At 38.5% G+C, this 25753-nt stretch overlaps 1 protein-coding gene across 2 annotated transcripts; it reads right to left on the bottom strand.

Annotated features, from left to right (window-relative positions):
* Window positions 1-236: 236 nt before the first annotated feature.
* LOC139945355 (uncharacterized) lies at window positions 237-24245 on the bottom strand. Of its 2 annotated transcripts, XM_071942714.1 has the most exons (14): window positions 24045-24245; window positions 18462-18490; window positions 16656-16684; window positions 16037-16114; window positions 13347-13583; window positions 12010-12172; window positions 10502-10629; window positions 9076-9342; window positions 7969-8076; window positions 7255-7350; window positions 4775-4972; window positions 4276-4383; window positions 3317-3413; window positions 237-2746 (listed from the first exon to the last, which is right to left on the bottom strand). In XM_071942714.1, the coding sequence occupies exons 4-14, from the start codon at window positions 16101-16103 to the stop codon at window positions 2524-2526; spliced, it is 1692 nt and encodes a 563-aa protein (XP_071798815.1). In that variant the 5' UTR covers window positions 16104-16114; window positions 16656-16684; window positions 18462-18490; window positions 24045-24245; the 3' UTR covers window positions 237-2523. The 2 variants fall into 2 exon arrangements, with proteins under 2 accessions (XP_071798815.1, XP_071798807.1); XM_071942706.1 differs by lacking the exons at window positions 18462-18490; window positions 24045-24245 and having other exon boundaries at window positions 16656-16760.
* Window positions 24246-25753: the final 1508 nt, after the last annotated feature.

Genomic DNA, 25753 nt, shown 5'->3' with positions numbered 1-25753 from the left:
TTAATATCGAAAAGTCAACAAACAGCGCCCTCTTGGTAGGTATGATAAGCAAGTAGCCGCAGGCCATAACCAAAGTTGGAAAAGAAAACCAGTGTCTTGGTAATAATTTACAAAGCATGTTATATGGACAATGGTAATCTTATTAAGCCTTCATATTTATACCAAAGTTAAATTACAATTAAAACAGTGAAAAAAAAGTAAGAAAAAAAAAAAAAAAACGCTGTATAAACCTATACTTACCAAACTGTTCAGTGTTGTGTAACTAACGGGTAACTTTACTACAGTAGGTTTGAAAAGAATTAACGAGACACAGCAAATCGCAAGTCCCATATTTATTTAATGCATCGGATCTATAATTATTAACAGAATTCGGTCACTAAAAGTCACCTGGAAGTGGTATTTAAAAAAAAATAAGCTTTTGTCACTAATATACGAGTAGGCCCAACCCGAGAGGGCGCTGTTCGTGACGTCAATCGAGGCAGACTTTGCCTGCAATGCGTAGAGTAAACACACTTGCAAAGTACATGTACGGTCCGAGTCGTGAGCTTGTACGTTTAAAAAAAAAATGCCGACCAGGTGTATTGCTGCTAAATGCAGAAAAACACTTTTTTTGAAATGTACAAACTCACGACCTGGACCGTACATGTACTTTGCACGAGTGTTTACTCTACGCATTGCAAGCAAAGTCTGCCTCGATTGACATCACAAAAGGGGTAGTCGGATTCAGCCCACAAACAACTTTATACATATTTTTAAACATATAAATCGTGACAAACAATTACTAAAAAAAATGTGTTATTGTTCATAAGCTTATACTCTTATGTTTGAAAGAAAAACAATTCTATTTCCAAGTGACTTTAATAATCGAGATGAAAATGATAATATCCTTATGATTAAAGTTACGAAATATTCCATAAAACCTGCTACTTTATGGAAAGTGAAGTGTGAAAGTTGCATATCCTCATTTCTGCCCACATGTTTGTTTACTTTTCAGAATTTTATAAGCTTTTCTCTAGACGAATTTTGGACAGATTAAGAACAAAAATCCAACAAAAACATTCCGAACAATGTACACAATTGACACAAATTACAATTTAAAGAAAACTATTGCAGGTGCATATAATTTGTATCAGGTTATATTTTTGAATACAAAAAAATAAAAGCTCACAGCTACGCATCAGAACTTAAAATTAAAAGCAAACGCACTGCAGACAAAGATTAAAAATGCAAAGTCCAATACACGCTTGCTAAATAATTGTATGCAGATACTTCCAAATTAACTAATGTTAAAAATTAAGAAACGTTATTCCGTGTATTGCTGTAATGTTATTCTGTGTAATGTAGTATCAATAACTATTCAGTGTAATGTAATACAGTTTTTCCGTGTAATGTATTGTAAACCAGATTTCACAAACCGATTCGATGAACTAACAGCTCTACTGGCTGTTTTTAGTAAGGGAATACAAGGGTAGTGACGAGTAAACGGTCACGGCCCTGTAAAGTTTTATACGGCAGTTTAAAGGCAGTGGACACTGTTGGTAATTACTAAAAATAATTATTAGCATAACATTTTTTTTGGTAACGAGTAATGGGGAGAGGTTGATAGTATAAAACATTGTGAGAAAAGGGCTCCCTCTGAAGTAATGTAGTTTTCGAGAAAGCAAGTAATTTTCCACGAATTGATTTCGATACCTCAGCTTTAGAATTTGAGGTCTCGAAATCAAGCATCTGAAAGTACACAACTTCGTGTGACAATGTTATTTTTTGCTTTCATTATTATGTCGCAACTTCGACGACCAATTGAGCTCAAATTTTCACAGGTTTGTTATTTTATGCATATGTTGAGATACACCAAATGAGAAGACTATTTTTTGACAATTACCAATAGTGTCCAGTGTCTTTAAAAACGAGTCACTACTCTTTTATTTCCATTCATAAATGCCTTTTTGGTTAAAATGCATAATAAAGTAAGAAACTTTGTAAAACTTATCCGTTTTCCGACGTCCTTGAACTCTGTACGTGTGTTGCATTTTTATGACCGAGACAGCTTTCGGATATGCATTCGTGCGCGTAGTAGTATGTATCTAAACGTATCCGAAAAACAACCGGCTATAAACAGCTCCAGCTAGTCATTATCAACCGTTTAAACACCCCCACGTGACGCGCTCTCCATCAATATGAATAGCGAAACTTTCTGAGGTATTTATGAACTAAATTTAAACTTTATTTCTTTGGAATATAAACAACGTTAGAGCAACAAAAAATCCGTTTAAGGCAGAAAAGTGGAATTAAGTAGTAAGCCTACATTATAAAAACGTCTGCGTTAGAATGGATACCCATTTATCGGTCAATGTTACTCGGAGTCCATGTAACTTAAGAATGACCTATAAGTTCCGGTCAGCCTTGCCCGGAAATGGGTCAGTTTTTGTGGGTCAGTGGAACTCAGAATCGGGGTCAGAATGACCAATTTTGACAACTCATCCAGTCAACCTTTCAAAAGACTGGTCCCTTTTCTGACACTGGTTACATTTTCTCCTCACTCATCTGGTTTGTATACGCATACTGTTGACCCGAGGCCAAATCTCTCGGGTCAGCATAGACGTGATATAAAAACTGACCAGCGTCTGTGCTGTACGGTGGTGGGGGCTCTGACTGCTGGTATTGGGGGTTAGTTTGTCCTGCGTTATAGATTGTCTGAATGTCTGGCAGTTGAATCACCCTCTCTTCGGTTCGTCTGGTTCTGTTCCTATAGAGGAAAAAGAAGAAGAAGAAAGAGAATCACATAAGTTAGGAATGGTTGTTTAGCTGTTGTTTGAGATGGTGCATGGTGTACCTCCCTATTGTGTCCTCAATTTGAGTTTGGAAAGGTCAACAATATTATGTAAGATCTTAGTGTGGGAATTAGTTCTGTACGATTGACTGTTGACCAAGTTCGGGTCCATCTTTGCTCGAACTTCAAAATTCCATATTCGTATGGGCACCTGGTGTCAATAATTTGGGGACAGTGTGGAGCGGCCTTAATAAACACTACGAGAACATTGAGTACGGGTACCTCTGCCAACATCGAGGCAAGGTATACAGATTCGGAGGCAGTCACTGAATTTTGATTTATGGACACTCAGATACCCTTGGCCGATTAGCTTTTCATGAGAATGATGTATTTATTTATTTGTTGGCCTAAGTTGATTTAAACCATTTCGTTTATACATTGTTTTTTTCATCTTTTTTATTTTGTTTATTTGTTTGGATGGGTTGAGGTGTGTGTGGGTGTCTGTTGGGGGGGGGGGGGGGTCTGATTAAAGCTTCTAACACAAACCTCTTAATGATGATGATGATCAGTAGCACGACAACAATCAGCGTTACAACGCCCATCACTGAGCCTATGATGAGGCCGTATGGTAAGTTGTTACCCCCTTAATTAAACAACAGTCATGAAGAAACAAGAAGATAATTCAAGATAGAAAGAAGCCACAACTACCTAAAATGGTGGCAAAACTAACCGTACAAAACCAGTGTGGTGGAGGGGGTGCGGCACAATTGACATCCACTCTGGGAGCACCCCCTTGAAATGTTGACTTTGAGATTAAAAATGTACCGAGTAACCTTTGCACTGTATAATAAGCTTTGATGTGATTTCTTTAATGTTTTTAAAACTATAGTTTGGGGATTTTTGAACATGGAAATTAACTGGAGCGGGACTTCAATCAGCGACCTCATAAATAACGTACCAACACTCTACCAACTGAGCTATCTAGCTGTATGTTGGCGGTCTCCTATTATAAGTAAATATATCTGTCTTGGGGTGTCAGTCAGAAAACATAGTATAACAATTGGCTGCCTTGTGGCCAGGGATCACACCCAAGTTTACGATACAACCAGGGGCCAATTTCATAGAGCTGCTTAAGCAAAAATTGTGCTAAAGCACGCAAACAGCTCGCTTATTTTACACATGTTACTGGCCAAAATGTTATGCCATATACATTGATTGTGACTGGTAATTAGCTGCAATTGAGTGGAGTCTTGGCCAGTAATCTGATTTTACTAAGCAAGGATTTTTTTGCTTCAGCAAAATTTTGTGCTTAAGCAGCTCTATGAAATTGGGCCCAGATGGTTGAGCTATTAATTAACACTTGAACGCAGACAATGCGTCATGTTTTTCCTTCGCGTTAGATTATTGTGTAAAAAATAGTAAATAATAAATAGAGCTCTAACAAGGGGCTGTTTAAAATAAGTACAAACATAAACTTGAATAGTTTGATGGTAATGGCGACTTACCAAGCTCGCAAAGGTCCCCTTCGTAACCCGGAGCACAATGGCAAGTGAAGTCGTCCGTCAGAGAGTAACAGGTACTGCCATTCATACATGGATAGCTCTCACAGAAATCTGGAACGAATATCAAGTAAACAATAAAATTAACGAGTTTTAAAAACACCAAAAACTCTCGGCAACTCTTAATAAAGAGCTTTGGAAAACATTACATGGTGCTTTAATGGAAAATGTATCGTTGTATTAATTTGTTTACTTATTCAACTACAAAAGAGTAGCTTATATAAACACGTTCACACTTTAATAAGAATACAAATTAATAACAGTTAAAAAAGATAGAATAATAAAGTTGCAACAAGGTACGTATAGGATCAAGTATACAACACAAAACAGCACAGTATTGAAATGGGTCCCAAACAGAGCTCCAATACCTTGCAGGACAAAAATACAGAGAACAAAATACTGAGCGATTTGATACGCTTCTATGTGTATGAAGTTGTACTTATACCTGACGGGATGCATTCCGCTTGGTTTGCAATCCACATGTTGTTAGGTAGACAATACCAGAAAGCTGTTCCCTGGAACATGTAGCCGTCGGGACAGCCGAGGGTGACCCCTTCACCATGCCCATAAACAAGCTTGAACGGATCCACTGTGACAATATCCGAAACTTCATGAGTAAGTTCCATCAGTTCACATCCATCAACTGTCAAAAAACAAAAACAAAAAACAAAGCGTAAAAATGGAGTTTCATCTTTTGTTTGTTGTATTAATTTTGTTTTTACCCATATAATTACAGCGATGTGTGTTAGCACCATTGATCTCCATTATACTGACTGGATAGGACATCGCGTCCAAACGCAGGCCGCGCGCGTATTTTTTCAAACGGGTGAAGACCGTTCGTCACACGAAATGCGTTGTACACTTTTAAACGGAGTTGCTGCAAGCAGAGAGAAGTTTTCGTCCTTTTAATTGTCATTTGGGGATTAATACAATTGGAATCGGATCAAACAAACTAGAAATGCTGATGGTGAAGTCGTGCGCGGCTGTCAATCACCGGAGGAGGGAAAACTGAGTTGGCAAAGGGATTGTCTTTCCATAAGTAGGTAGGCCTTTGCATTTTTTTAGCAATTCATATTATTATCATTATATCTAACGTTACAAATATAAGCCGAAAATTTAAACTATCTTTCATAAAAATAATTATTATAGGCCAAGTATTTGTTATTTTTACCGAGCAATACTATGTTTGTTTTCGCTCCGTTACAGATGGTTGTCTGGAATCGACGAGGACGGGAAGCCCGGATTTCAACAGATGTTTGTCATAGCATCAATAATTAAAAGGTCCGGGAAAGCGACAAGTATATGCGAATTATGTACAGACGATACAAGTTCGTTGAGAAGATCAGTCATCTCGGAAATAGCCGAGTTCGTTATTTGTGACCAAAATAAAAATATTTATTTCAGGCGGAACAGTAAAACGGTTATGGAAGTTTTGCTGTTGGGATTGTTTTTCAATTAACATGATGAATAGAAGCTTAGCAATAAAAAGTTTAAATTTGTTAATGGAGTCAACTCTCAATTATCACATTGTATTTGGTTTTCATCTTTCTTGTTCTTTTCCCTCGATTTTAGCGAGTATGTAGTTCTCACTCTAGTGCCTACTCGAATTGTTTATTGTAGGAGCGACTCTTGTTTTGTCTTTATATGGTTTATTGCCATTTTCTCAATGAACTGAAAGAATAAAAAAAAAACATGTACCTGAATCCCAATAGTTTCTCGGCTGAGTGTTTGTTTAGAAATTTAAATATCATTATCATAATACTAAAAGGGCAATTGATAGAAACAAATGTAAAGTTAGTTTGCTTTGTTGCATTTCAATCAGAAACTTTTTCATACTTCAAACTATCGATCGTCATGTTTTCCCCCCATTTCTATTCTCAATTTACAACTTCAACTGACAGACTCAAACCCGACCAAGTGCACATTAATTTACCCGTTTGAAGGAATTGCGCCGCCATTGTTGGGCCGCGTGTTTATGCACGCAGCATAGCGCAATGTCCTATCCAGTCAGTATAATGGAGATCAATGGTTAGCACCTTTCCCGAGCTCTGTGAAAAGAGAAAATCACTGGAATATTACTTGGGTGGGATTCGAACCCACGACCTTTGCAATTCTGGAGCAAATTCTACAACAAATAAATGAATACAGTTATAAGCAAGATATACAAACTAATGGGATATAAACTCTCCTGTACTGGAGCACTCAAACTGCTGTAGAATGCTGTACTGGTTCAACAAAACATTACAAGTTTAGCATGACAGTAAGTTAAAATAACTCTAACATTTTTGGAGAAAGAGATAAAAACACATGTTAAATAATAATTGAAATATAAACTTCAGATATTGAACCCAATAAGGTGGTATGGCGTATTCTGCAGCCACTGACAGGAACACCGGGTGGCACAAGTGTCGTGACTCTCGAACCCACGCCTCGCTGATCAGAAGCACCCGAGCTTGAGGCCAGTGCTCTTTAAAGACACTGGACACTGTTGGTAATTGTCAAAGACCAGTCTTCTCACTTGGTGTATCTCAACATATGAATAAAATAACAAACCTGTGAAAATTTGAGCTCAATTGGTCGTCGAAAAGTTGCGAGATATTAATGAAATAAAAAACACCCTTCTCACACGAAGTTGTGTGCTTTCAGATGCTTGATTTCGAAACCTCAAATTCTAAATCTGAGGTCTCGAAATCAAATTCGTGGAAAATTACTTCATTCTCTAAAACTACGTTAATTCAGAGGGAGCCGTTTCTCATAATGTTTTACACCATTAACCTCTCCCCATTACTCGTTACTCAGTAATGTTTTTGATTTTGAGTAATTACCAATAGTGCCCACTGCCTTTAGCACAAGCCAACTAATAAGGATATGCAAATGCATCATGATGATTGTGTATTATAAGGTTTCTATAATAATATAGCTTACCAATCTGGCAGAGGTTTCCTCTGTAACCAGTAGTACATAGGCAACCCGAGTAAGTGCATCTACCACCATTCATACAGGGAGAGCTGTCACAAAACGCTGGAAATAGACAAATAATATAATAATTATATACTTGCCATTTGCGTCAGATTACTGATAAATAAACCAGTTCAATAACTAACTTTATGTTCTTGTAACCGATGAGGGCCTTTTCTTTTACATAAAATTTAAGCAATCGCACAACAATGGTAAACAGTATTGTCCAAGGCCCATACTTCGTTTATCACAACTTACATATACAATAACAAACCTGTGAAAATTTAGGCTCAATCGGTCATCGGAGTCGGGCGGGGAAAAAAATAATGGGAAAACCCACCTTTGTTTCCGCACGTTTTGCCGTGTCATGACATGTGTTTAAAATATATCCGTTATTCTCGATATTGAGAATTGGTAATTTTTTTAATGTTTTCTCAAAAAGCAAATCATTTCATGGAATAATATTCCAAGGGAAGTCTTTCAACCATTACCTTCTGTAAACCCTGTAAGTTATTGGTAAATCTGTGAACTTTAAATGTTGGTTCTGTTCAGAAAGTGTGCAATGGCTTTAACAAGTTAAAGTTTTAAGAAGGTGAGCCATTACTACACAAATCTCGGGCTCGGTAGACCTATAGAGTCATCACAGCATACAAAGTAAATGGCTTCGTATTCCCTTCTTACCGGCTTGACAAACTTCACCTCCGAAGCCCGAAGCACATTGACAGGTAAAGCCAGCCGTCGACAAGCCACATGTTCCTCCGTTCATACAGGGACTGCTGTCACAAAAGTCTAAACAAGACAAAACAAGTATACATGTCATGTTGTAGTGATATCCATATTATTTATAGTATGCACGGGCAGTGGTTGATTAACAAAACAGTGTTTAAATTTCAAACACAAATGTGTAAACATGTTTTAGGTACATGTGAAAAAAGTGGGTACACTTATGCTTACACATGTGTTGAAATTCTGTTTTTAGATCGAATTCTTAGGAAAGTTGTATAGGTTGTTAATGTTGTGTTTATAGAGACAAGTATTATTAATAACCGAATTGTTCTTTACACTCTTTGAGGCCGCGTCAAACAGTGCCATGCTTTGTTTAGTTGTGGATTGAAAGTGCCGTTTTCAGTTGAATGGAACACGGCATACAAGTTGGACTGGCATTTCTTGTATTATTGCCACCCAGCGTCCCCACATCAGAAGCCCTTTTCACATTAGCCCCTGGTAATTACAGTAGATCTTTTCACACAAGGATCGCTGCCACTGGTCTGCCACGACAAATTTAGTAGGCATAACCCGGGGAAAAGCCAACCCTGTTCTGGAGAAGGGGTAAACGGTAAAACCCTGGGGTAGTCTAAAAACTCGCAACCGAAACCCTGCGGATATGGACACATCGTGAAAGTGCAACCATGGAGCTAAACAAAAAGTTCCGATGCTTCCCCAAGGGCTGTATAGACCTTCATCACGTTGCAGCCATCTTGAATTTCTCCCATTGAAATTAATGTTGCTAAAACCGAGGCTGGAAGAACAAAATAGTCTGGTTCCTAATTGCGTGATGATTATCAGAATGCAGGATTGATATTCGATACGAGGAACAAGACCAAGAGGGAGGCAGCATGATAAAGGTCTATTCCGCTGTGATAAGATATAAAGTGTGAACAGGGTTATAGACTCTCAATCAATAACTCACCTATGTTTTGGGTTACTCACACCGCATGATCGGCAAATAATAATTAAAAACAAGTTATTTAATGACAAACAAACATAAAGTCAAAATTTAATACAAACCTTCGTAAATGTGAATTCCCCCGGCTTGTTGGAATATTTTTGGGCCGTAGTTATGCTCTCTTACACCCGTCTTTGATACGCGAATAAGGGTATTTGTACCCCAATCAGTCAAATACACATTCACGTTATCCTCTAACAGGAATAAATCAAATGGGTAGAATGTGCCATTATAGCGAGTTAGGTTTAGCACAACTGCCCGGAAGTTTCCGTTGAGGTCGCTTTGCTCAATTGTTTCCAACAGGTTGTCACACCAGTACAGTTTGCTTTCTATAAAACGATAAAGCAAATAAAGCAGACACAGTTTGTAAATATTTTGGAATGATTGAGTACCAAAGTTAGTTACAAGTTCCTGAAACTATAACATAAAGGCAGTGGACACTATTGGTAATTACTCAAAATAATTATAAGCATAAAACCTTACTTGGTGACAAGTAATGGGGAGAGGTTGATGTTATAAAACATTGTGAGAAACGGCTTCCTCTGAAAGACCGTAGTTTTCGAGAAAGAAGTAATTTTTTACGAATTCGATTTTGAGACCTCACATTTAGATCTTAAGGTCTCGAAATCAAGCACCTGAAAGCACACAACTTTGTGTAACAAAGGTTGTTTTTTACTTTCATTATTATCTCGCAACTTCGACGACCGATTGAGCTTAAATTTTCACTGGTTTGTTATTTTTGTGCATAAATATGTTGAGATACACCAAGTGAGAGGACTGGTCTTTGACAATAGTGGCCAGTGTCTTTAGTACCTACTGTTTAATGCTATTCAATTGTCGAACAGTAAGGTTGAGGTCGTCCCTATAATGTCATTCGTCAACAACCATTTGACATCTTCACTGCACTTAACATCGAACCAAAAAACTGCTGAAGTTTCCCACATTCGTACAAAAACTGAACAAACCTTAAAACACCCTCAATACAAAGTATAGGCTGATTGATGGTATCACATAAATAATAAAAAGAACTTTTTAGAACTTAATATAACTAAATAAATAAATTTACCCAGTCACTGGCTGCTATTAAATGACTCAAACGATCCTAGACATTATCTAGACTCCCGTTTTTTATAGTATTTTGGTACTTTTTGTAACACAAAACACAACTTTAAGCTTCCCATAAAATATGCTGCTGAGGTGCTGCATTTTTTTAAGAAATTAGTAATACAAAATCATGGAAATATGTTTTTACATGATAAAATAATTTTCGTCTCATGATCACTGAGACGAATTTTTTTCACGCCATTGTTTTTACTCATTTCTACAGCACTACAGCACCTCAACAAGTAATATTTTCAGCTTTCAACTATCATTATCTTTTAACTGTGTATGTTTAGTGTACATCTGTGGACATTGTTTTTTTGTGTTCTACACAAAGTACATAGACCCTTTAAGGGTAACCAAAATGTCAGTTTGGGTTATACTTACCTCGATGATCTATAGCCAGACCACTTGGAAACTTCATATCATGCTGGACAATGGCGGTTCTGTCAGTTCCATTAAGATTGGCCCTCTCTATGGTTCCGTTGTTTCCAGTATCTGCCCAGTAGATGTGTCTAGAGAGAAGGCATGGGTTAAAGCATGTTAAAGGCAGTGGACACTATTATACACATATTGACTGGCAATGAGGTAACTACGCCTAGAAGAGGGACCTATTTAATAGGCTCTGATTCTGGTCACTAAAAGACCCGAGGGGGAATAGAAATACATGTACACTGGTTACCGAAATATGCCAGTCAATATGTGTTTTATAACACAGCTCGGTCATAAATGTGAAATAAGAACAGCAATCTGGAAAAGAAAGGAAGTTTTGTAGTTGCTGCTCACGGTTCAAGTCAAGAGAGGGCGCTGTAACCGGGCACTATTTTCAAAGACTAGTGACCGCAAAACGCGCACGCGCGATCACTAGACTATAATAGTTCATCCCACGTGACCGTGTTTCAGCCAACCAGAATACAGAAAAATCAAGACGTGTGTTATAAGAGTAATTACTCAAACTAGTTATTAGCATGGAACCTTACTTGGTTACGAGTAACGGTGAGAGGTTGATATTATAATACATTGTGAGAAACGGCTCAATTTGAAGTAACGTAGTTTGAGAAAGAAATAATCTGCCACGAATTTGATTTCGATACCTCAGTTCAGAATTTGAGGTCCCGAAATCAAGCATCTAAAAGCACAAACTGCGTGTGACTAGGGTGTTTTTTCTTGTATTATTATCTCGCAACTTAGACGACCAACTGAGTTCAAATTTAAAGGTTTGTTATTTTGTGCATGTGTTGAGATACACCAACAAGTGGAAATACTTGTCTTCGACAAAGCCTTTAACAAATTAGACTCTATGATAACTCTCTCCCTTGTTTACTCAACACCTATAAACATTAACACTAATGATTTAATACTCCACTAAAAACTGTAAAAGAGCAAAACAAAAGGGAATCTAGGACAATAATGGTTATGTGTAGATGGTGTAGGAGGTCTCATTTAGTAGACTTGCCACAAGACACAAAGTGCAGTACCAAAGACCAAAGAACAACAAATATCACAGACAACCACATACGCACCAACTGATTATACACTAAAAAAAACTAGAGTTGAATTCAACACTTCAATGAGTGCGGTGAGTGACTACACTTTGAATGTGTTGAATCCATCGTTTTGAACCATCTAGCATTTTAAATTTGTTTTCCAACGCAAAAAAGGTTAATTCCACAGTTTAAGTGTTATTTCAACATTTTTCAAAAAAAAAAAAATCCTTTGAAATGTTGGATCAGCTTTTAAACGTTAAACTGACACTTAACTCGTTGACCGAATACTTGAAAATGCTGCTTTAAACAAATCAAAAAAATGGTGGCTTCAACACCTTTAAAGTGTAGTCACTCACCGAACTCATGCGAGTGCTGGATTCAACTCTTTAGTTTTGTTAGTGTACTTACCCATAATCATGATCAGTTATAATGCCCCATGGGTGGATGATACTCTCAACAATAACTTCTCTGCTCCCTGAGCCATCCATTGGGATCCGTGCAATGTGACCCAGGTTTCCGTCTGTCCAATACAACATCCTTGATGTAACATCTAATGCCAATCCCACTGGCACTGTTTGGAACGCAACAAACCCACACAAGTATATAAATCGTTAATATATAGAAGCATCTATACGAATTAGTGTTTAGACATTTATTTCAATATTGGCAACAACAACATAAGCATAAAATGCAATTCAATCATTATACAGTCCACATAATTGATACATAATTATAACCTGGCTAAAGATACTCCGTTAAGTTATAACAAACATGCAGGAAAAGTTTGAAGCATAGTGCTTTTTAAAAATGTACCCTGGGACAGACACGACTAGGACTAGACAAGGACATACTGAGAGATGAGACCAGCCGGATTTTGGTTTCCAATAAACCTATGTTTTATACTCTTATGTATTTACGTGGAATTAAATACATAAATTCCAAAACTAATCATTGGTGTGCTTAATGGCATTGTAGAATTAGGCGACTTCGGCTACCGAATCAGGCGTTCAAGTTTCCGACTTTTTGGACGCTGGGTGGCGGCAGACTCGGTAAATATGCGCAATGCTCAGAACTGCGTAAAATATTCAAATAATCACCTAGTACGTATGCAGCTGCTAACCCGGAGTCTCCAATTTGAACTTTCTTAATGATAATGCCAAACAAGTAAAATCACAATACATGGCCTCTTGTTTCAAACATTTTCTTGAATAAGCAATGTTAATTTAGCATTGAACATAGCTTTTCCGCAATCTGACCTCTTTGGAACCGGCGTTCACTTTAAAAGGACCCTCTTTCCAAATAAGATTTGCACCAGTGAGCACATTACACACAGTAAGCCCCCGTTTCTTGAAAAACACCTTCTTTGGATATTACAGAAATTCTTGTCTCAATAAAGTGGATTAAGATCAGGAAGTTGTCTTGCTTCGCACAGTAAAACAAAATTGCTAAGTTTGGCACATTTGATTTGTGACTTTGCATCATTGTCATTCATGTAGCCAAACTCAGCAACATGTCATCATAGCACATGTGGTGTCATTCTAAAGAAGAACACGTTAGCTTTGCATTGGCAGCAAAACAAATACAAAGAAAGTAATAACTAATAAAGATGTACTTGATTAACAAAGGTTTCCAAACTTTGTGTGATACTATTATATTTATTTATAATATTATACTTTTTTACTCTGAACTCTACCAAAAGAAGAAAAAAAGTAGTAAACAAAAATGAAAACAAAAATCAAACGTACAATAGAGATCATAGATCAGCGTCCTTTGATCGCTTCCGTCAAGATGAGCTCTGGAGATTTTCGGAGATGGTTTCCCAACATCAGTCCAGTAAACCATCTGCTCAACCGGGTCAAAATCCACGGCCACTGGGCGGATGAGTCCGACGAGCGGTAGCGGAGTTAGATCAGCCAGACCTTGCAAGATGCTACCCTTGTAAATCGTCCCATTTTCGAGGTCCGAAACCAGCACGTAGGCATCTGGTAATGTCCGTTTACATCGCATTAAAATGACATGTTAGACATTATTCCTTATGAACTAAAATAAAAACTTTTGACATTTGACATTAAAGGCCCTGGACACTATTGGTAATTGTCAAAGACCAGTCTTCTCGCTTGCTGTATCCCAACATAAGCATAAAATAACAAACCTGTGAAAATATGAGCTCAATCGGTCATCAAATTGGCGAGATAATAATGAAAGAAAAAACACCTTTGTTTCACGAAGTTATGTGCATTAAGATGCTTGATTTCATGGCCTCAAATTCTAAACCTGAGGTCTCGAAATCAAATTCGTGGAAAATTACTTCTTTCTCGAAAACTACGTCTTTTCAGAGGGAGCCAATTCTCACACCATATTATACTATAAACCTCTCCCCATTACTCGTTACTAAATAAGGTTTTATGCTAATAATTATTTTGACTAATTACCAATAGTGTCCACTGCCTGTGAAAATTTGAGCTCAATTGGTCGTCGAAGTTGCGAGAAAATGATGAAAGAAAAAAACACTCGTTGGACTAATTTGTGTGCTTTCAGATAGGAATAAAAAACTTCTGGCAAGGAGTCTTTTATTATTTTCGTGAAAAATTACATATTTCTTAAAATCTATGCTACCTCAGAGGGAGCCGTTTCTCACAATGTTTTATATTATAACACCCCTTACCAATATTCTGCCTTTTCATTGGTTTAGAGCGCGTCACATGATAGTCCATCGGTTTCCCGTGCGCTAGTCCGAAAGACTAGCACACGGCGTGCAGTACCCAGACGTCCGTTGCGTGTACGAGGATGATAAATTAATAGTCTGTAACCATTTCGGATTACATGACACTACATGCAGAGCACAGTAAAAGTTTTCGCAATCTGTGTTCGCGTCGTCCGTGGATTGGCGCATCCAGGTCTGTAACTTAATAGTACAGTATTTATAAATGTTTGGGGTGTTATAAAACAAATATTGGCTGCTTTTACTCGTTCAATGGTTTAAACTATGACTCCCTCGGTGATGCCCGGTGCGTTCTATTTTCCCGAGACGAAGCAAATAGAACGCTCCGGGGATCACCTCGGGAGTTATAGTTTTAACCATAGCACTCGAAGCAGTCAATATATGTATACTATCAACAGATCTCCACTGCTCGTTACCAGTGGTCAGTTTTTAAGATTTTTTTTTTTTTAGTTTTTAGTTTTTTAGATTTTATTTTTTTTAGTATTTATTTTGAGTAATTACCAAACGTGTACCTTCCCTTTAACAGTAGTGTGGTAATTACTACAGTCAGAGGGCATGTACATAATCTGCTTCAATCCAAATGAAAACTTCATTCCGAAATCACAACAATGTAGACATATAATACTGCCCCAGGAGAATGAAAAGCTGTGTGAATTGAGGGCTTTGAGGGTTTTTAAATTCTATAATAATAATAATAATAATAACAAGTTCTTATATAGCGCATTTCACAATAACCGAATCAATGCAATGGGAGACTTTTTAAAGCTCTGCCACTAGAGGGCAGCAGACCTACCAGGTAAGGGTGCACAACTCCTATAGCAAACAATGGTAAATGCTAAAAATTCAAAAATACTCAAAAAATATTTAGAAGTCTCTCAGCCTCTTGAAAATTAAATCAGATACATTGTCATACAACTAAACTTCAGATTTCTTCTCAGTTTTTGGTAGGTCAGCATTGTGGAATTTTTGCTAATTACCCTAAAGATAACACTCCCAAAAACTCATGCACACAGCTTGTTATCCTTGGGGAACTCGTGTCCAGTACGTCCTGTTCCAGAACAGTTTGGTTTATGCTGGCAATGTGTTATGAAAAACAAAATACAGTTTGGCTAAATCTAAAATACAAAATCAAAAACACGCAAAACACAAGGTATTTGCTGTCAGTGACCGTCACTCATGCTTCTCCTATTCCTAAGTTGTTGACACTACCTGGTGAAGAGCGCCCTCTCTTGGTGATTGGCAGATAGTCTAAAGTTTCCCATTGACATTTATAGTTCCCTGGTCATAGGGCCAATACCATTCCTCAATAATGTTTCTCAGCTCCCTTGGGAGTACACAGCCCTGAGCTGTCTGTAAGGCGCTTGTAAGTTTACATTATTGCAACTGGTACAACACTCAATTTTCTACCAGAAATTTGCTAAGCGGTATTTTCTGCTAAAGAGATAAAAATTGTCCCTTGACTTAGTCATAACAAACTTGTAAGCTGATACCGTGTCGCTTCTCGCATTCGATAGTTAACCTTAACTTACCAACAATACCGAAACAAGCAAAACGTACGTAAACCAATTGTTTAATTAATGTGAGAGAGAACAATATAATGCGCCCCCAAGAGTATTCACACAGAGAGGAAAGTATATACGAATAAGTCATCAACGTTCGCGTTTAAAGCTTACAAGGATATGATTCAATTTAAATACAAAGTTCGAAACGTACCTGCATCAACCCATCTGACATGCGTGGCAAAAAGACACACCAGGATCCAAATCTTTGAATGTTCCATGATGTTTTTACCTGAGACAAAACAAGTTAATTTTGTTGTATTAAGCAGTCAAACACTCACTAGTCCACTGAAGACCTTTGTATTTTAATACAGAAGCAGCTCACACGATTTCAGAAAACCAAATGGGTATTACCCAACTGCACTTGACGTTATGTTGCAATACAGAGCGCTGGCACAGTTCCAAAAACGAGCCCCCCCCCCCTCCTTTTTGAATCTTCATAAGGAGATTTACGTGAAATAGATATGAGATTTCGTTCGCTTTCGAACAGTCACCCAACGTCGTGAACGCATTGGCGCATTGGTGTACACGAGGAGCTGCGTCAATTGTACGAAACGGTTAATTACTCGTTAGGCAAACTTACTGTGACAAAAAACAACACATTTGCATAATTATCACTTTTTTAGGTGATCATGTATAAATCTACCATAAATGAACTTGACAAACGAGTTTTAGCGTCAGGGGTTAAATTTCTCTCTTCGTGAAATCGGTCAGGAAATAATGTACATGTCAGATAAGAACAGTTTTAAACGAAAATAAATGTGGATACTTACCAAGTGTATCTCTCCTTCGACATTCAAATCTGGAAAGAAAAAAATATGTAAGCGTATGATATAGGGCACACAGTTGCTATTTAGTACTTCCTTGGTGAAATCACGTAGGCCTACTGGAAAAATAACCATAGCTAGTACGTGTAGGTTGACGACATGAAAGGCTTTTACATATTGTAAAAATATGTATATGCATCGACACTGTCGCGTGTTAGTTCTATTATTACCATTATTCACCATTATTACAATGCGCGAATAATGCTTTTTTGAAACCACGTTTCAGCGGTGTTTATCAGGGACTGTCCCATGACGTCGTTGTCTGGTTTTTGGCCGCAGGGTCTAATTTTCATAGAGCTTTGAGCAGAAATTTGTGCTTTAGGATATTCTGCGTAGTAGAAAAGAGCAGGAAACCAGTTACAATTAAGTGTACGTGTGACGTTATACAATTGTTGCACGCTGTGATGGGGTCTAAGGCGTTTTTGTACACTCGAGGGGGAAAATGGAACCCGAGGCGAAGCCGAGGGTGCCATTTCCCCTCGAGGTTGTAATGGACCTGGATAGCAACGAATTTCAAGCTCGCCTTTCCCCCGTCTGCAATATCCAGTGCTAAATAACCGCAGACAGATACAAAACGCATAAACCTATTCTGTTTACAGTTACACCCAAATACTGGGATTACAAGTCGGCTTAAGCAGGCTTAATTTGTCGGATTAATCACAGCCACATTCACCCATTGTTATGACCCTGGTTAATCGATAGTCAATAGCAACTGGGTCAGAACCCTGGATAACAGTCAGCTTTTACGTGGTACACACTGTTAACGGACTGCCATTGCAAGGCAGGCCGTCCAGCATACAGAGGTGTACGACTGGGAAGTCAAGAGACAACAAGTGTCGGTTTATTTATTTTTTTCTTCGAAGGATACAAATTTAAAACACAAAGAAATAGTAGGCCAAACACGGGATGGGGTGTTTAATTACAGCACTACGAAAACATAATTATTAAGTTCCTAGTTTTCGGAGGGGACCCGATTCCTCATGTAGTCCTAAGCAACAAAAATGTGTAAGACTAAGTAACCTTTGAAACTTCGATGGTACCATGGATGGATTAAGAAACTCTTTTCTTTCAAGAGTTGGTTTGCAAAATATCCGAGATTGTTAGAAAAACTTAATGATATGCCTCTAAATAACACACAGCACCAATAGCAATTACCGTGCTGCCCTGTTTTTGTTGTGGTTCCCTCTGCAAGGTTCAAATACAAACTTACATTTTTGTCATATAGAGAAGGCCCTATGGTTCCACAAAGAAGTGCACTAGTCCACTGAAGACCTTTGTATTTTAATACAGAAGCAGCTCACACGATTTCAGAAAACCAAATGGGTATTACCCAACTGCACTTGACGTTATGTTGCAATACAGAGCGCTGGCACAGTTCCAAAAACGAGCCCCCCCCCCCTCCTTTTTGAATCTTCATAAGAAGGAGATTTACGTGAAATAGATTTGAGATTTCGTTCGCTTTCGAACAGTCACCCAACGTCGTGAACGCATTGGCGCATTGGTGTACACGAGGAGCTGCGTCAATTGTACGAAACGGTTAATTACTCATTAGGCAAACTTACTGTGACAAAAAACAACACATTTGCATAATTATCACTTTTTTAGGTGATCATGTATAAATCTACCATAAATGAACTTGACAAACGAGTTTTAGCGTCAGGGGTTAAATTTCTCTCTTCGTGAAATCGGTCAGGAAATAATGTACATGTCAGATAAGAACAGTTTTAAACGAAAATAAATGTGGATACTTACCAAGTGTATCTCTCCTTCGACATTCAAATCTGGAAAGAAAAAAATATGTAAGCGTATGATATAGGGCACACAGTTGCTATTTAGTACTTCCTTGGTGAAATCACGTAGGCCTACTGGAAAAATAACCATAGCTAGTACGTGTAGGTTGACGACATGAAAGGCTTTTACATATTATGATTGATTGACTTTCAAAAAACAATATGTATATGCATCGACACTGTCGCGTGTTAGTTCTATTATTACCATTATTCACCATTATTACAATGCGCGAATAATGCTTTTTTGAAACCACGTTTCAGCGGTGTTTATCAGGGACTGTCCCATGACGTCGTTGTCTAATTTTCATAGAGCTTTGAGCAGAAATTTGTGCTTTAGGATGTTCTGCGTAGTAGAAAAGAGCAGGAAACCAGTCACAATTAAGTGTACGTGTGACGTTATACAATTGTTGCACGCTGTGATGGGGTCCAATGCGTTTTTGTACACTCGAGGGGGAAAATGGAACCCGAGGCGAAGCCGAGGGTGCCATTTTCCCTCGAAGGTGTACAAAACCCATGGACCCCAGTCACAACGTGCCACAATTGTTTTGTTATACCTTTGTACAATTGTTATTCCTCTTCTCGAAGTTATGTTGTCATCTTCAAACATTATTACGACGGACTATTCATTGTTTAATTAGCAGACGAACAAGTATCATTTCCCTCGTACCCACGGTAGTTTCATACACAACGCTGGAAATCGACCAACGCTGGGAACGATCAAGGTGATGTACACCGGTGTACATCACTTTTTGTGTTACCCGGCCCGTGGAGCCATGGGTGCGTTCGTTTACCTTCCCTGTGTCGACCCCTGCGTGAGGCGGTTTTTTTTTTCCCAGGGCGAACTTGAGTAATTATCTGCACACGTATGTCCTGGAAAACAAAACCGCCATACACCGGGGCTGACCGAGGAAAGCTAAACGAACGCACCCCATGTAACATGCGTTTTTTTTTGCGTATCACATGATTGGTTCTCGACCAATCAAACTTCACAGTTTGTTACCGGGGTATAACAATCCATGTTGTCTAGTAACCCTGTTGTTGGGCATTATAGAGCAAGTTCGTGTGGCGACCATTTGTCAACCACTGGTCAATGTTCCATGGTTACCTATGCATTCAATACATCTTGGGTACCAGGCAAAATCAACCAATGGTCGACTATATATAGTGCCTCACTCGAACTTGCTCATAGCTACTTCTTGTGCCTAAGCAGCACTATGAAATTGGGCCATCGTTTTGTTACACCACGATAACAGACTGCAAATTTTGTATTGGTTGTGAACCAACCACGTGATATAATACAAAGAGGCATATAAGTAGGCTCGGGGCCGGGTTACATGAAAGTGATGTATCCAGGTGTGGCGGTTTCAGTCTTCCGCCGTGTTCAGTTTTCCGGGACTCAGTAAAGCATATAACAATTGACTGCTTTCGCTTGATGTGCACAGGCGTCGCATGACGTAATGTTTCCGTATTTGGTCATTCGGGAAACTGAACACGGCGGAAAGTTGAAACCGCCACACCAGGAAATCAAACATAGTTGTTTACGTTGGCCACAATGTTTTCGTCTGCTCTCGATCATTACACATATTCACCAATGTTATGTTTGTTTCCTCCTGCAAAATTATTACCATGGTATGGCAAAACAAATTTTTGTTTCTCACAGGTAAACACCAACGTTACCAAAGGGTCCTCGCTGAACATAAAGTCACGCATGTTATGTTTGTTTCCTCTTGCAATATTATGACATTGGTATCAGAAAACCAAGTGTTGCACACTTGGACTGGGTCAGTGGTAGACTTGATTCAAGTCCCATTCTCGTCTGAGAGGCCCGTAAGCTATTACCTCAACTTACTATGAAACAACCCGTAGTATACAGTACAGTGCGCGCTCGCCGTCAAAATGTGGTAAACAGGTTTTGGAATGCAGAGCATCACAAAACAGTAGTTTTCTGGGGATGGCACGGGATTGGGAAGTCTAGTCTAGGTCAGTGGGTTCGCCTCGGATGTACACAGCACAATGTTCACAGTCACAGTGTGCATCAATATTGTATACTGTTGCAACCCCGTTAACAAAGTATCAAGTTCGAATCTGGTACTATAGGCCTACTTAAAGCTATTCTACACTTTCGGTAAACAATATTGTCCAAGTCCCACATTTCGTGTATCACAACTTTTATATAAAATACCAAACCTGTGAAAATTTAGGCTCAATCGGTCATTGGAGTCGGGAGAAAATAACGGGAAAACCCACTCCTGTTTTCGCGCGTTTCGCCGTGTCATGACATGTGTTTATAATAAATTCGTAATTCTCGCTATCGAGAATTGATATTGTTTTAATGTTCTCAAAAAGTAAAGCATTTTATGGAACAATATTTCAAGAGAAGTCTTTCACTATTACCTTCTGTAAACCCTGTAAGTTATTTGTAAATCTGTGAACTTTTTTTTTGTCTGTACCGAAAGTGTATAATGGCTTTAAAGGCAGTGGACACTATTGGTAATTACTCAAACAAATTATTAGCGTAAAACCTTACTTGGTAACGAGTAATGGGGGGAGGTTGGTAGTATAAAACATTGTGAGAAAGGGCTCCATCTGAAGTGGAGTAGTTTTCGAGAAAGAAGTAATTTTCCACAAATTTGATTTCGAGACCTCAGATTTAGAAAGTTGAGGTCTCGAAATCAAGCATCTGAAAGCACACAACTGTGACAAGGGTTTCTTTTCTGTCATTATTATCTCGCAACTTCGATGACCGATTGGGCTCAAATTTTCACAGGTTTGTTATTTTATGCACAATGTTGAGGTACATACAGCAAGTGAGTCCTTGACAATTATAGTGTCCAATGTCTTAAACCAAAAAAAATCAATCAATCAACAAAACTTTAATCATCATGATGACCACATTGCATTAACATGAAACTATACCAACCAGCGACGGACTCGGCACAGTATGTCGTAGATCAAATGCTTTTCTTTTTCAGAATAAAAGTACACGTTGACTCCATAAAATTACCGACCGTGTTAGCTCGCGACGTAAAAAAAAACCCGTGCAAATTCGAGGCATGGTTTACAAACCACAAGTGTGGATCATTATATTCTTCTTTTAAAACACCTATCCAACCATATGCATGTTATAACAAACGGTTTCAAACGCTTTTTATAGATCAACTCGACCAACCCAAGGCAACGTGCCCCTTTAAGTTTCAAAGCAGCTTATCATGTTGTAGGCCTACCAACATACAATCTCAAAAAACCCGGGTCAGAAATAGGACCTGACACCATCTCAGTGGCCCTGGCCCACAAATCCCTTTGAGACGTTGTTCCTTTCCATTGTATTTTCTGTTTGACCTCCTCACCCCCAGTTGGTAAAATACTACGTTGTGAGAAATGGAGTTTTTGAGAAAGAAGTAATTTCTCACTAAAAATCTTCAAAGATTTAAGGCCTGAAGCCTTTTATTGCATCTGAAAGCCCACACACTTGTGCAACATACATTGGGATACACCGAGTGAGAATGGTCTTTGACACTTACATAGTGTCCATCAGTGCCTTTAAAGCCATTGGACACTTTTGGTGCAGACAACAAATTAAAAGTTCACAGATTTACAAATAACTGACAGGGTTTACAGAAGGTAGTTGTGAAATACTTCTCTTGAAATATTATTCCATGAAATGCTTCACTTTTTGAGAAAACATAAAAACAATATCAATTCTCGATATATCGAGAATTACGGATTTTCATGTCATGACACGGCGAAACGTGCGGAAACAAGGGTGGGTTATTGCCGTTATTTTCTCCCAACTCCGATGACCAATTGAGCCTAAATTTTCACAGGTTTGTTATAAGAAGTTATATAGAAGTAGTGACACACGAAGTATGGGCCTTGGACATTACTGTTTACCGAAAGGGTCCAATGGCTTTAAAAGACGATTTAAGGCACAATCAATAATACAATACTTAGTAAATAAGCTTCACTGTATGACCACTGTTTGCAATTTCTCTGAAGGACGAACGGTCTGATCGAAAAAGTCGATTTGTTGCACTATCGGTTCTTTCAGAACCTAATGAGGTTATGAGAGAGATTTTATCACGTGGTGCCATCGCAGACTACTTGAGTCAAGACAGCCCCACCCTAAACAAAGTAACCTGCATGTATTCTTTACACGTGTGTCTTGCAGCTCAGAAGTTTGGAAATAAATTCATTTTCTTTTGCTGAATTGTTGTTTTTTGTTTGTTTCTTTGTTCGTTTCTTTGTTTGTTTGCTTGTTTAGACGATCTTTCCGTCAAAGGAACTCTGCAAACTCCAATAAGGGGATATAAAAACGGCTTACACTAATGGGCACTTTGAACTTGCCAGCTGGATCATTTGGAAAGCATTTTGACTAAGCCTATTGTAACGAGTTTAGTTTGAAGAATTTGGTGTTTGGACCTGGATAGCAAGGAATTTCAAGCTAGCCTTTCCCCCGTCTGCAATATCCAGTGCTAAATAACCGAAGACAGATACAAAAGGCATAAACCCATTCTGTTTACAGTTACACCCAAATACTGGGATTACAAGTCGGCTTAAGCAGGCTTAATTTGTCGGATTAATCACAGCCACATTCACCCATTGTTATGACCCTGGTTAATCGATAATCAATAGCAACTGGGTCAGAACCCTGGATAACAGTCAGCTTTTATGTGGTACACACTGTTAACGGACTGCCATTGCAAGGCAGGCCGTCCAGCATACAGAGGTGTACCGACTGGGAAGTCAAGAGACAACAAGTGTCGGTTTATTTATTTTTTTCTTCGAAGGATACAAATTTAAAACACAAAGAAATAGTAGGCCCAACACGGGATGAGGTGTTTAATTACAGCACTACGAATACACAATTATTAAGTTCCTAGTTTTCGGAGGGGACCCGATTCCTCATGTAGTCCTAAGCAACAAAAATGTGTAAGACTAAGCAACCTTTGAAACTTCGATGGTACCATGGATGGATTAAGAAACTCTTTTCTTTCAAGAGTTGGTTTACAAAATATCCGAGATTGTTAGAAAAACTTAATGATATGCCTCTAAATAACACACAGCACCAATAGCAATTACCGTGCTGCCCTGTTTTTTTTGTGGTTCCCTCTGCAAGGTTCAAATACAAACTTACATTTTTGTCATATAGAGAAGGCCCTATGGTTCCACAAAGAAGTGCCCCTTAGTTTGCAAGATGAAAATTGCTGCGCTCCTTTGAGAGCAAAGTTCAAGACCAGCCCTGTAACTATTTTAATGGTAAAAAACAACCTGACATAACATTGATTAAATGGAACAGTTTCCATCCTGCCACCACTTTCCTATTTTTGTGATGAATTAAAATATGATCTTATTTTCTCAAATGAAACATTTCTTTAAAAAAAAAACAAGTGAAAGGTAATGGCAGGACACGGGAATTTTTCCCAAATTTGAAGGAATATTTTGAAGATGTTTGCCTTTAACACCAACGGGTCCAGAGGCACCGATCGCCCCGGGTCTTTTTTTACCTGATGTCTATTGGCATCGCTAAAGCATTTACAGTCCTTACCTTGCTAACTGACGATCTCAGAATCAGTCACAATTGCCATCGAAATCACCCTTGTTGCGATGATCTTATTCCTCAAAATCAACACTTTGTCTTCACTACAGCGTTCCAAGTCAGAACTCCTAGCAGAAAGCATGCTGGACGAATTCTGTTTCGAGCTTTATGTGGTTTACTCGAGGGACTTTTCCCCAGACCGCTTTTTCATGGAGGCTGCCATTTTGTAAAGTTTTGCAAGTTCCCGGATGTTTAATCATCATAAATATAAGGTCGTGACCTCTATTCTTATTGGTTAAGAGTTCCTCGCTCCTCGTCATTGTGTTTGCCCTGGCCTCGCTTGGTCGTCGTAAAAGAAAGTCAAAAGAAGACTCAGATATTGGCGACGGTGTCGTGTGGAATGAGGCTCGCCGTCCGTTTGCGCTGGAACTAGACTACTTGGCCCAATTTCTTAAATTCTGTAAGCACAAAAACTTTCTAAGCACATACTGTTTTGCAGCATCTGGCCCAATTTCATAGAGCTGCTATTAGCACAACAATTTGCTTAGCATGAATTTTCTTCCTAAAACAAGACTACCAGCCAAATTTTCATTTGTTGCATGCTGCTTGTTACTGATATTCAGTTGTTGTTTGCTTAACCTGAAAATCACGTGGGAATTTAGTTGGTAATCCGGTTTTTACCAAGGCAAACATTTCATGCTAAGCAAATTTATGTGCTTAGGAGCTCAATGTAGTTGGACTCTGGTTACCAGCCAAAATTCCATAAAGTTGATATTGGTGTGGCTGGTGCCTAACTAATTTGTTTGGTCAGCAAGGAAATTTGCTCAGCAGGATTTTCTGCTGTACAGCTTCATGAAAATAATTGGCTCCGGGTCCATAATTTGTCGGTCATGCAAGTGAGAACAAAAAATGTAGTTAAGAAAACGGATTGTGTCGGTTGATTTTTAAGGCTCCTTTAAATCTACAAGTCAAGTTTGTTAAAGACAGTGGACACTATTGGTAATTGTCAAAGACCAGTCTTCTCACTTGGTGTATCTCAACATATGCATGGAATAACAAACCTGTGAAAATTTGAGCTCGATTGGTCGTCGAAAAAAAACACCCTTTTCACACGAAGTTGTGTGCGCTTAGATGGGTGATTTCGAGACCTCAAGTTCTAAACTTGTGGTCTCGAAATCAAATTCGTGGAAAATTACTTCTTTCTCGAAAACTACGTCACTTCATAGGGAGCCGTTTCTCACAATGTTTTATACTATCAACCTCTCCCCATTACTCGTTACCAAGTGAGGTTTTATGCTGATAATTATTTTGAGTAATTATCAATAGTGTCCACTGCCTTTAACCTGCCCCCTAGATTTGTTGGATTTTGTCAAGTTCTTGTCCATTGGGTTGTGCTGTCTTTGGAGACAAAACGGCGTCCAGCAACCACGTGACCAAGGTATACACAGCGCCCTCATGGTGGGCATGATAAGCAAAAGGCCGCATGTCATATGATGGCCAAAACATTTTATTGTGATTAGTATGGACAATGGTAATCTTAAGCTTCAAACGTCTAGAAGATCCCCTCCAATGCCAGCTATAGGTCAAACTCAACTGGGATATATGGTATTAAAAGGGAAACTGAACAGAAGATGCAAATACTTTTATACCCCCATCTTCCAGAAAAACAAAACAAGACCGCTGTATAATTAACCTATACATTACAAAACTGTTCAGTG

Source organism: Asterias amurensis, chromosome 1, assembly GCF_032118995.1.
Source record: "Asterias amurensis chromosome 1, ASM3211899v1".
NCBI lineage: Eukaryota > Metazoa > Echinodermata > Asteroidea > Forcipulatida > Asteriidae > Asterias > Asterias amurensis.
The sequence above is the reverse complement of the archived record's forward strand: the minus strand, read 5'-3'. Positions and strand labels throughout refer to the sequence as shown.

Coding starts and splice junctions, on each gene's coding strand:
- LOC139945355 (XM_071942714.1), bottom strand. CDS start 16,103: ATGGAACATTCAAAGATTTGGATCCTGGTGTGTCTTTTTGCCACGCAT. Junction 12,173..13,346: donor GCTGATCTATGATCTCTATT/GTACGTTTGATT, acceptor CGTTCCAAACAG/TGCCAGTGGGATTGGCATTA. Junction 8,077..9,075: donor GGGAATTCACATTTACGAAG/GTTTGTATTAAA, acceptor TGTCTTGTTTAG/ACTTTTGTGACAGCAGTCCC.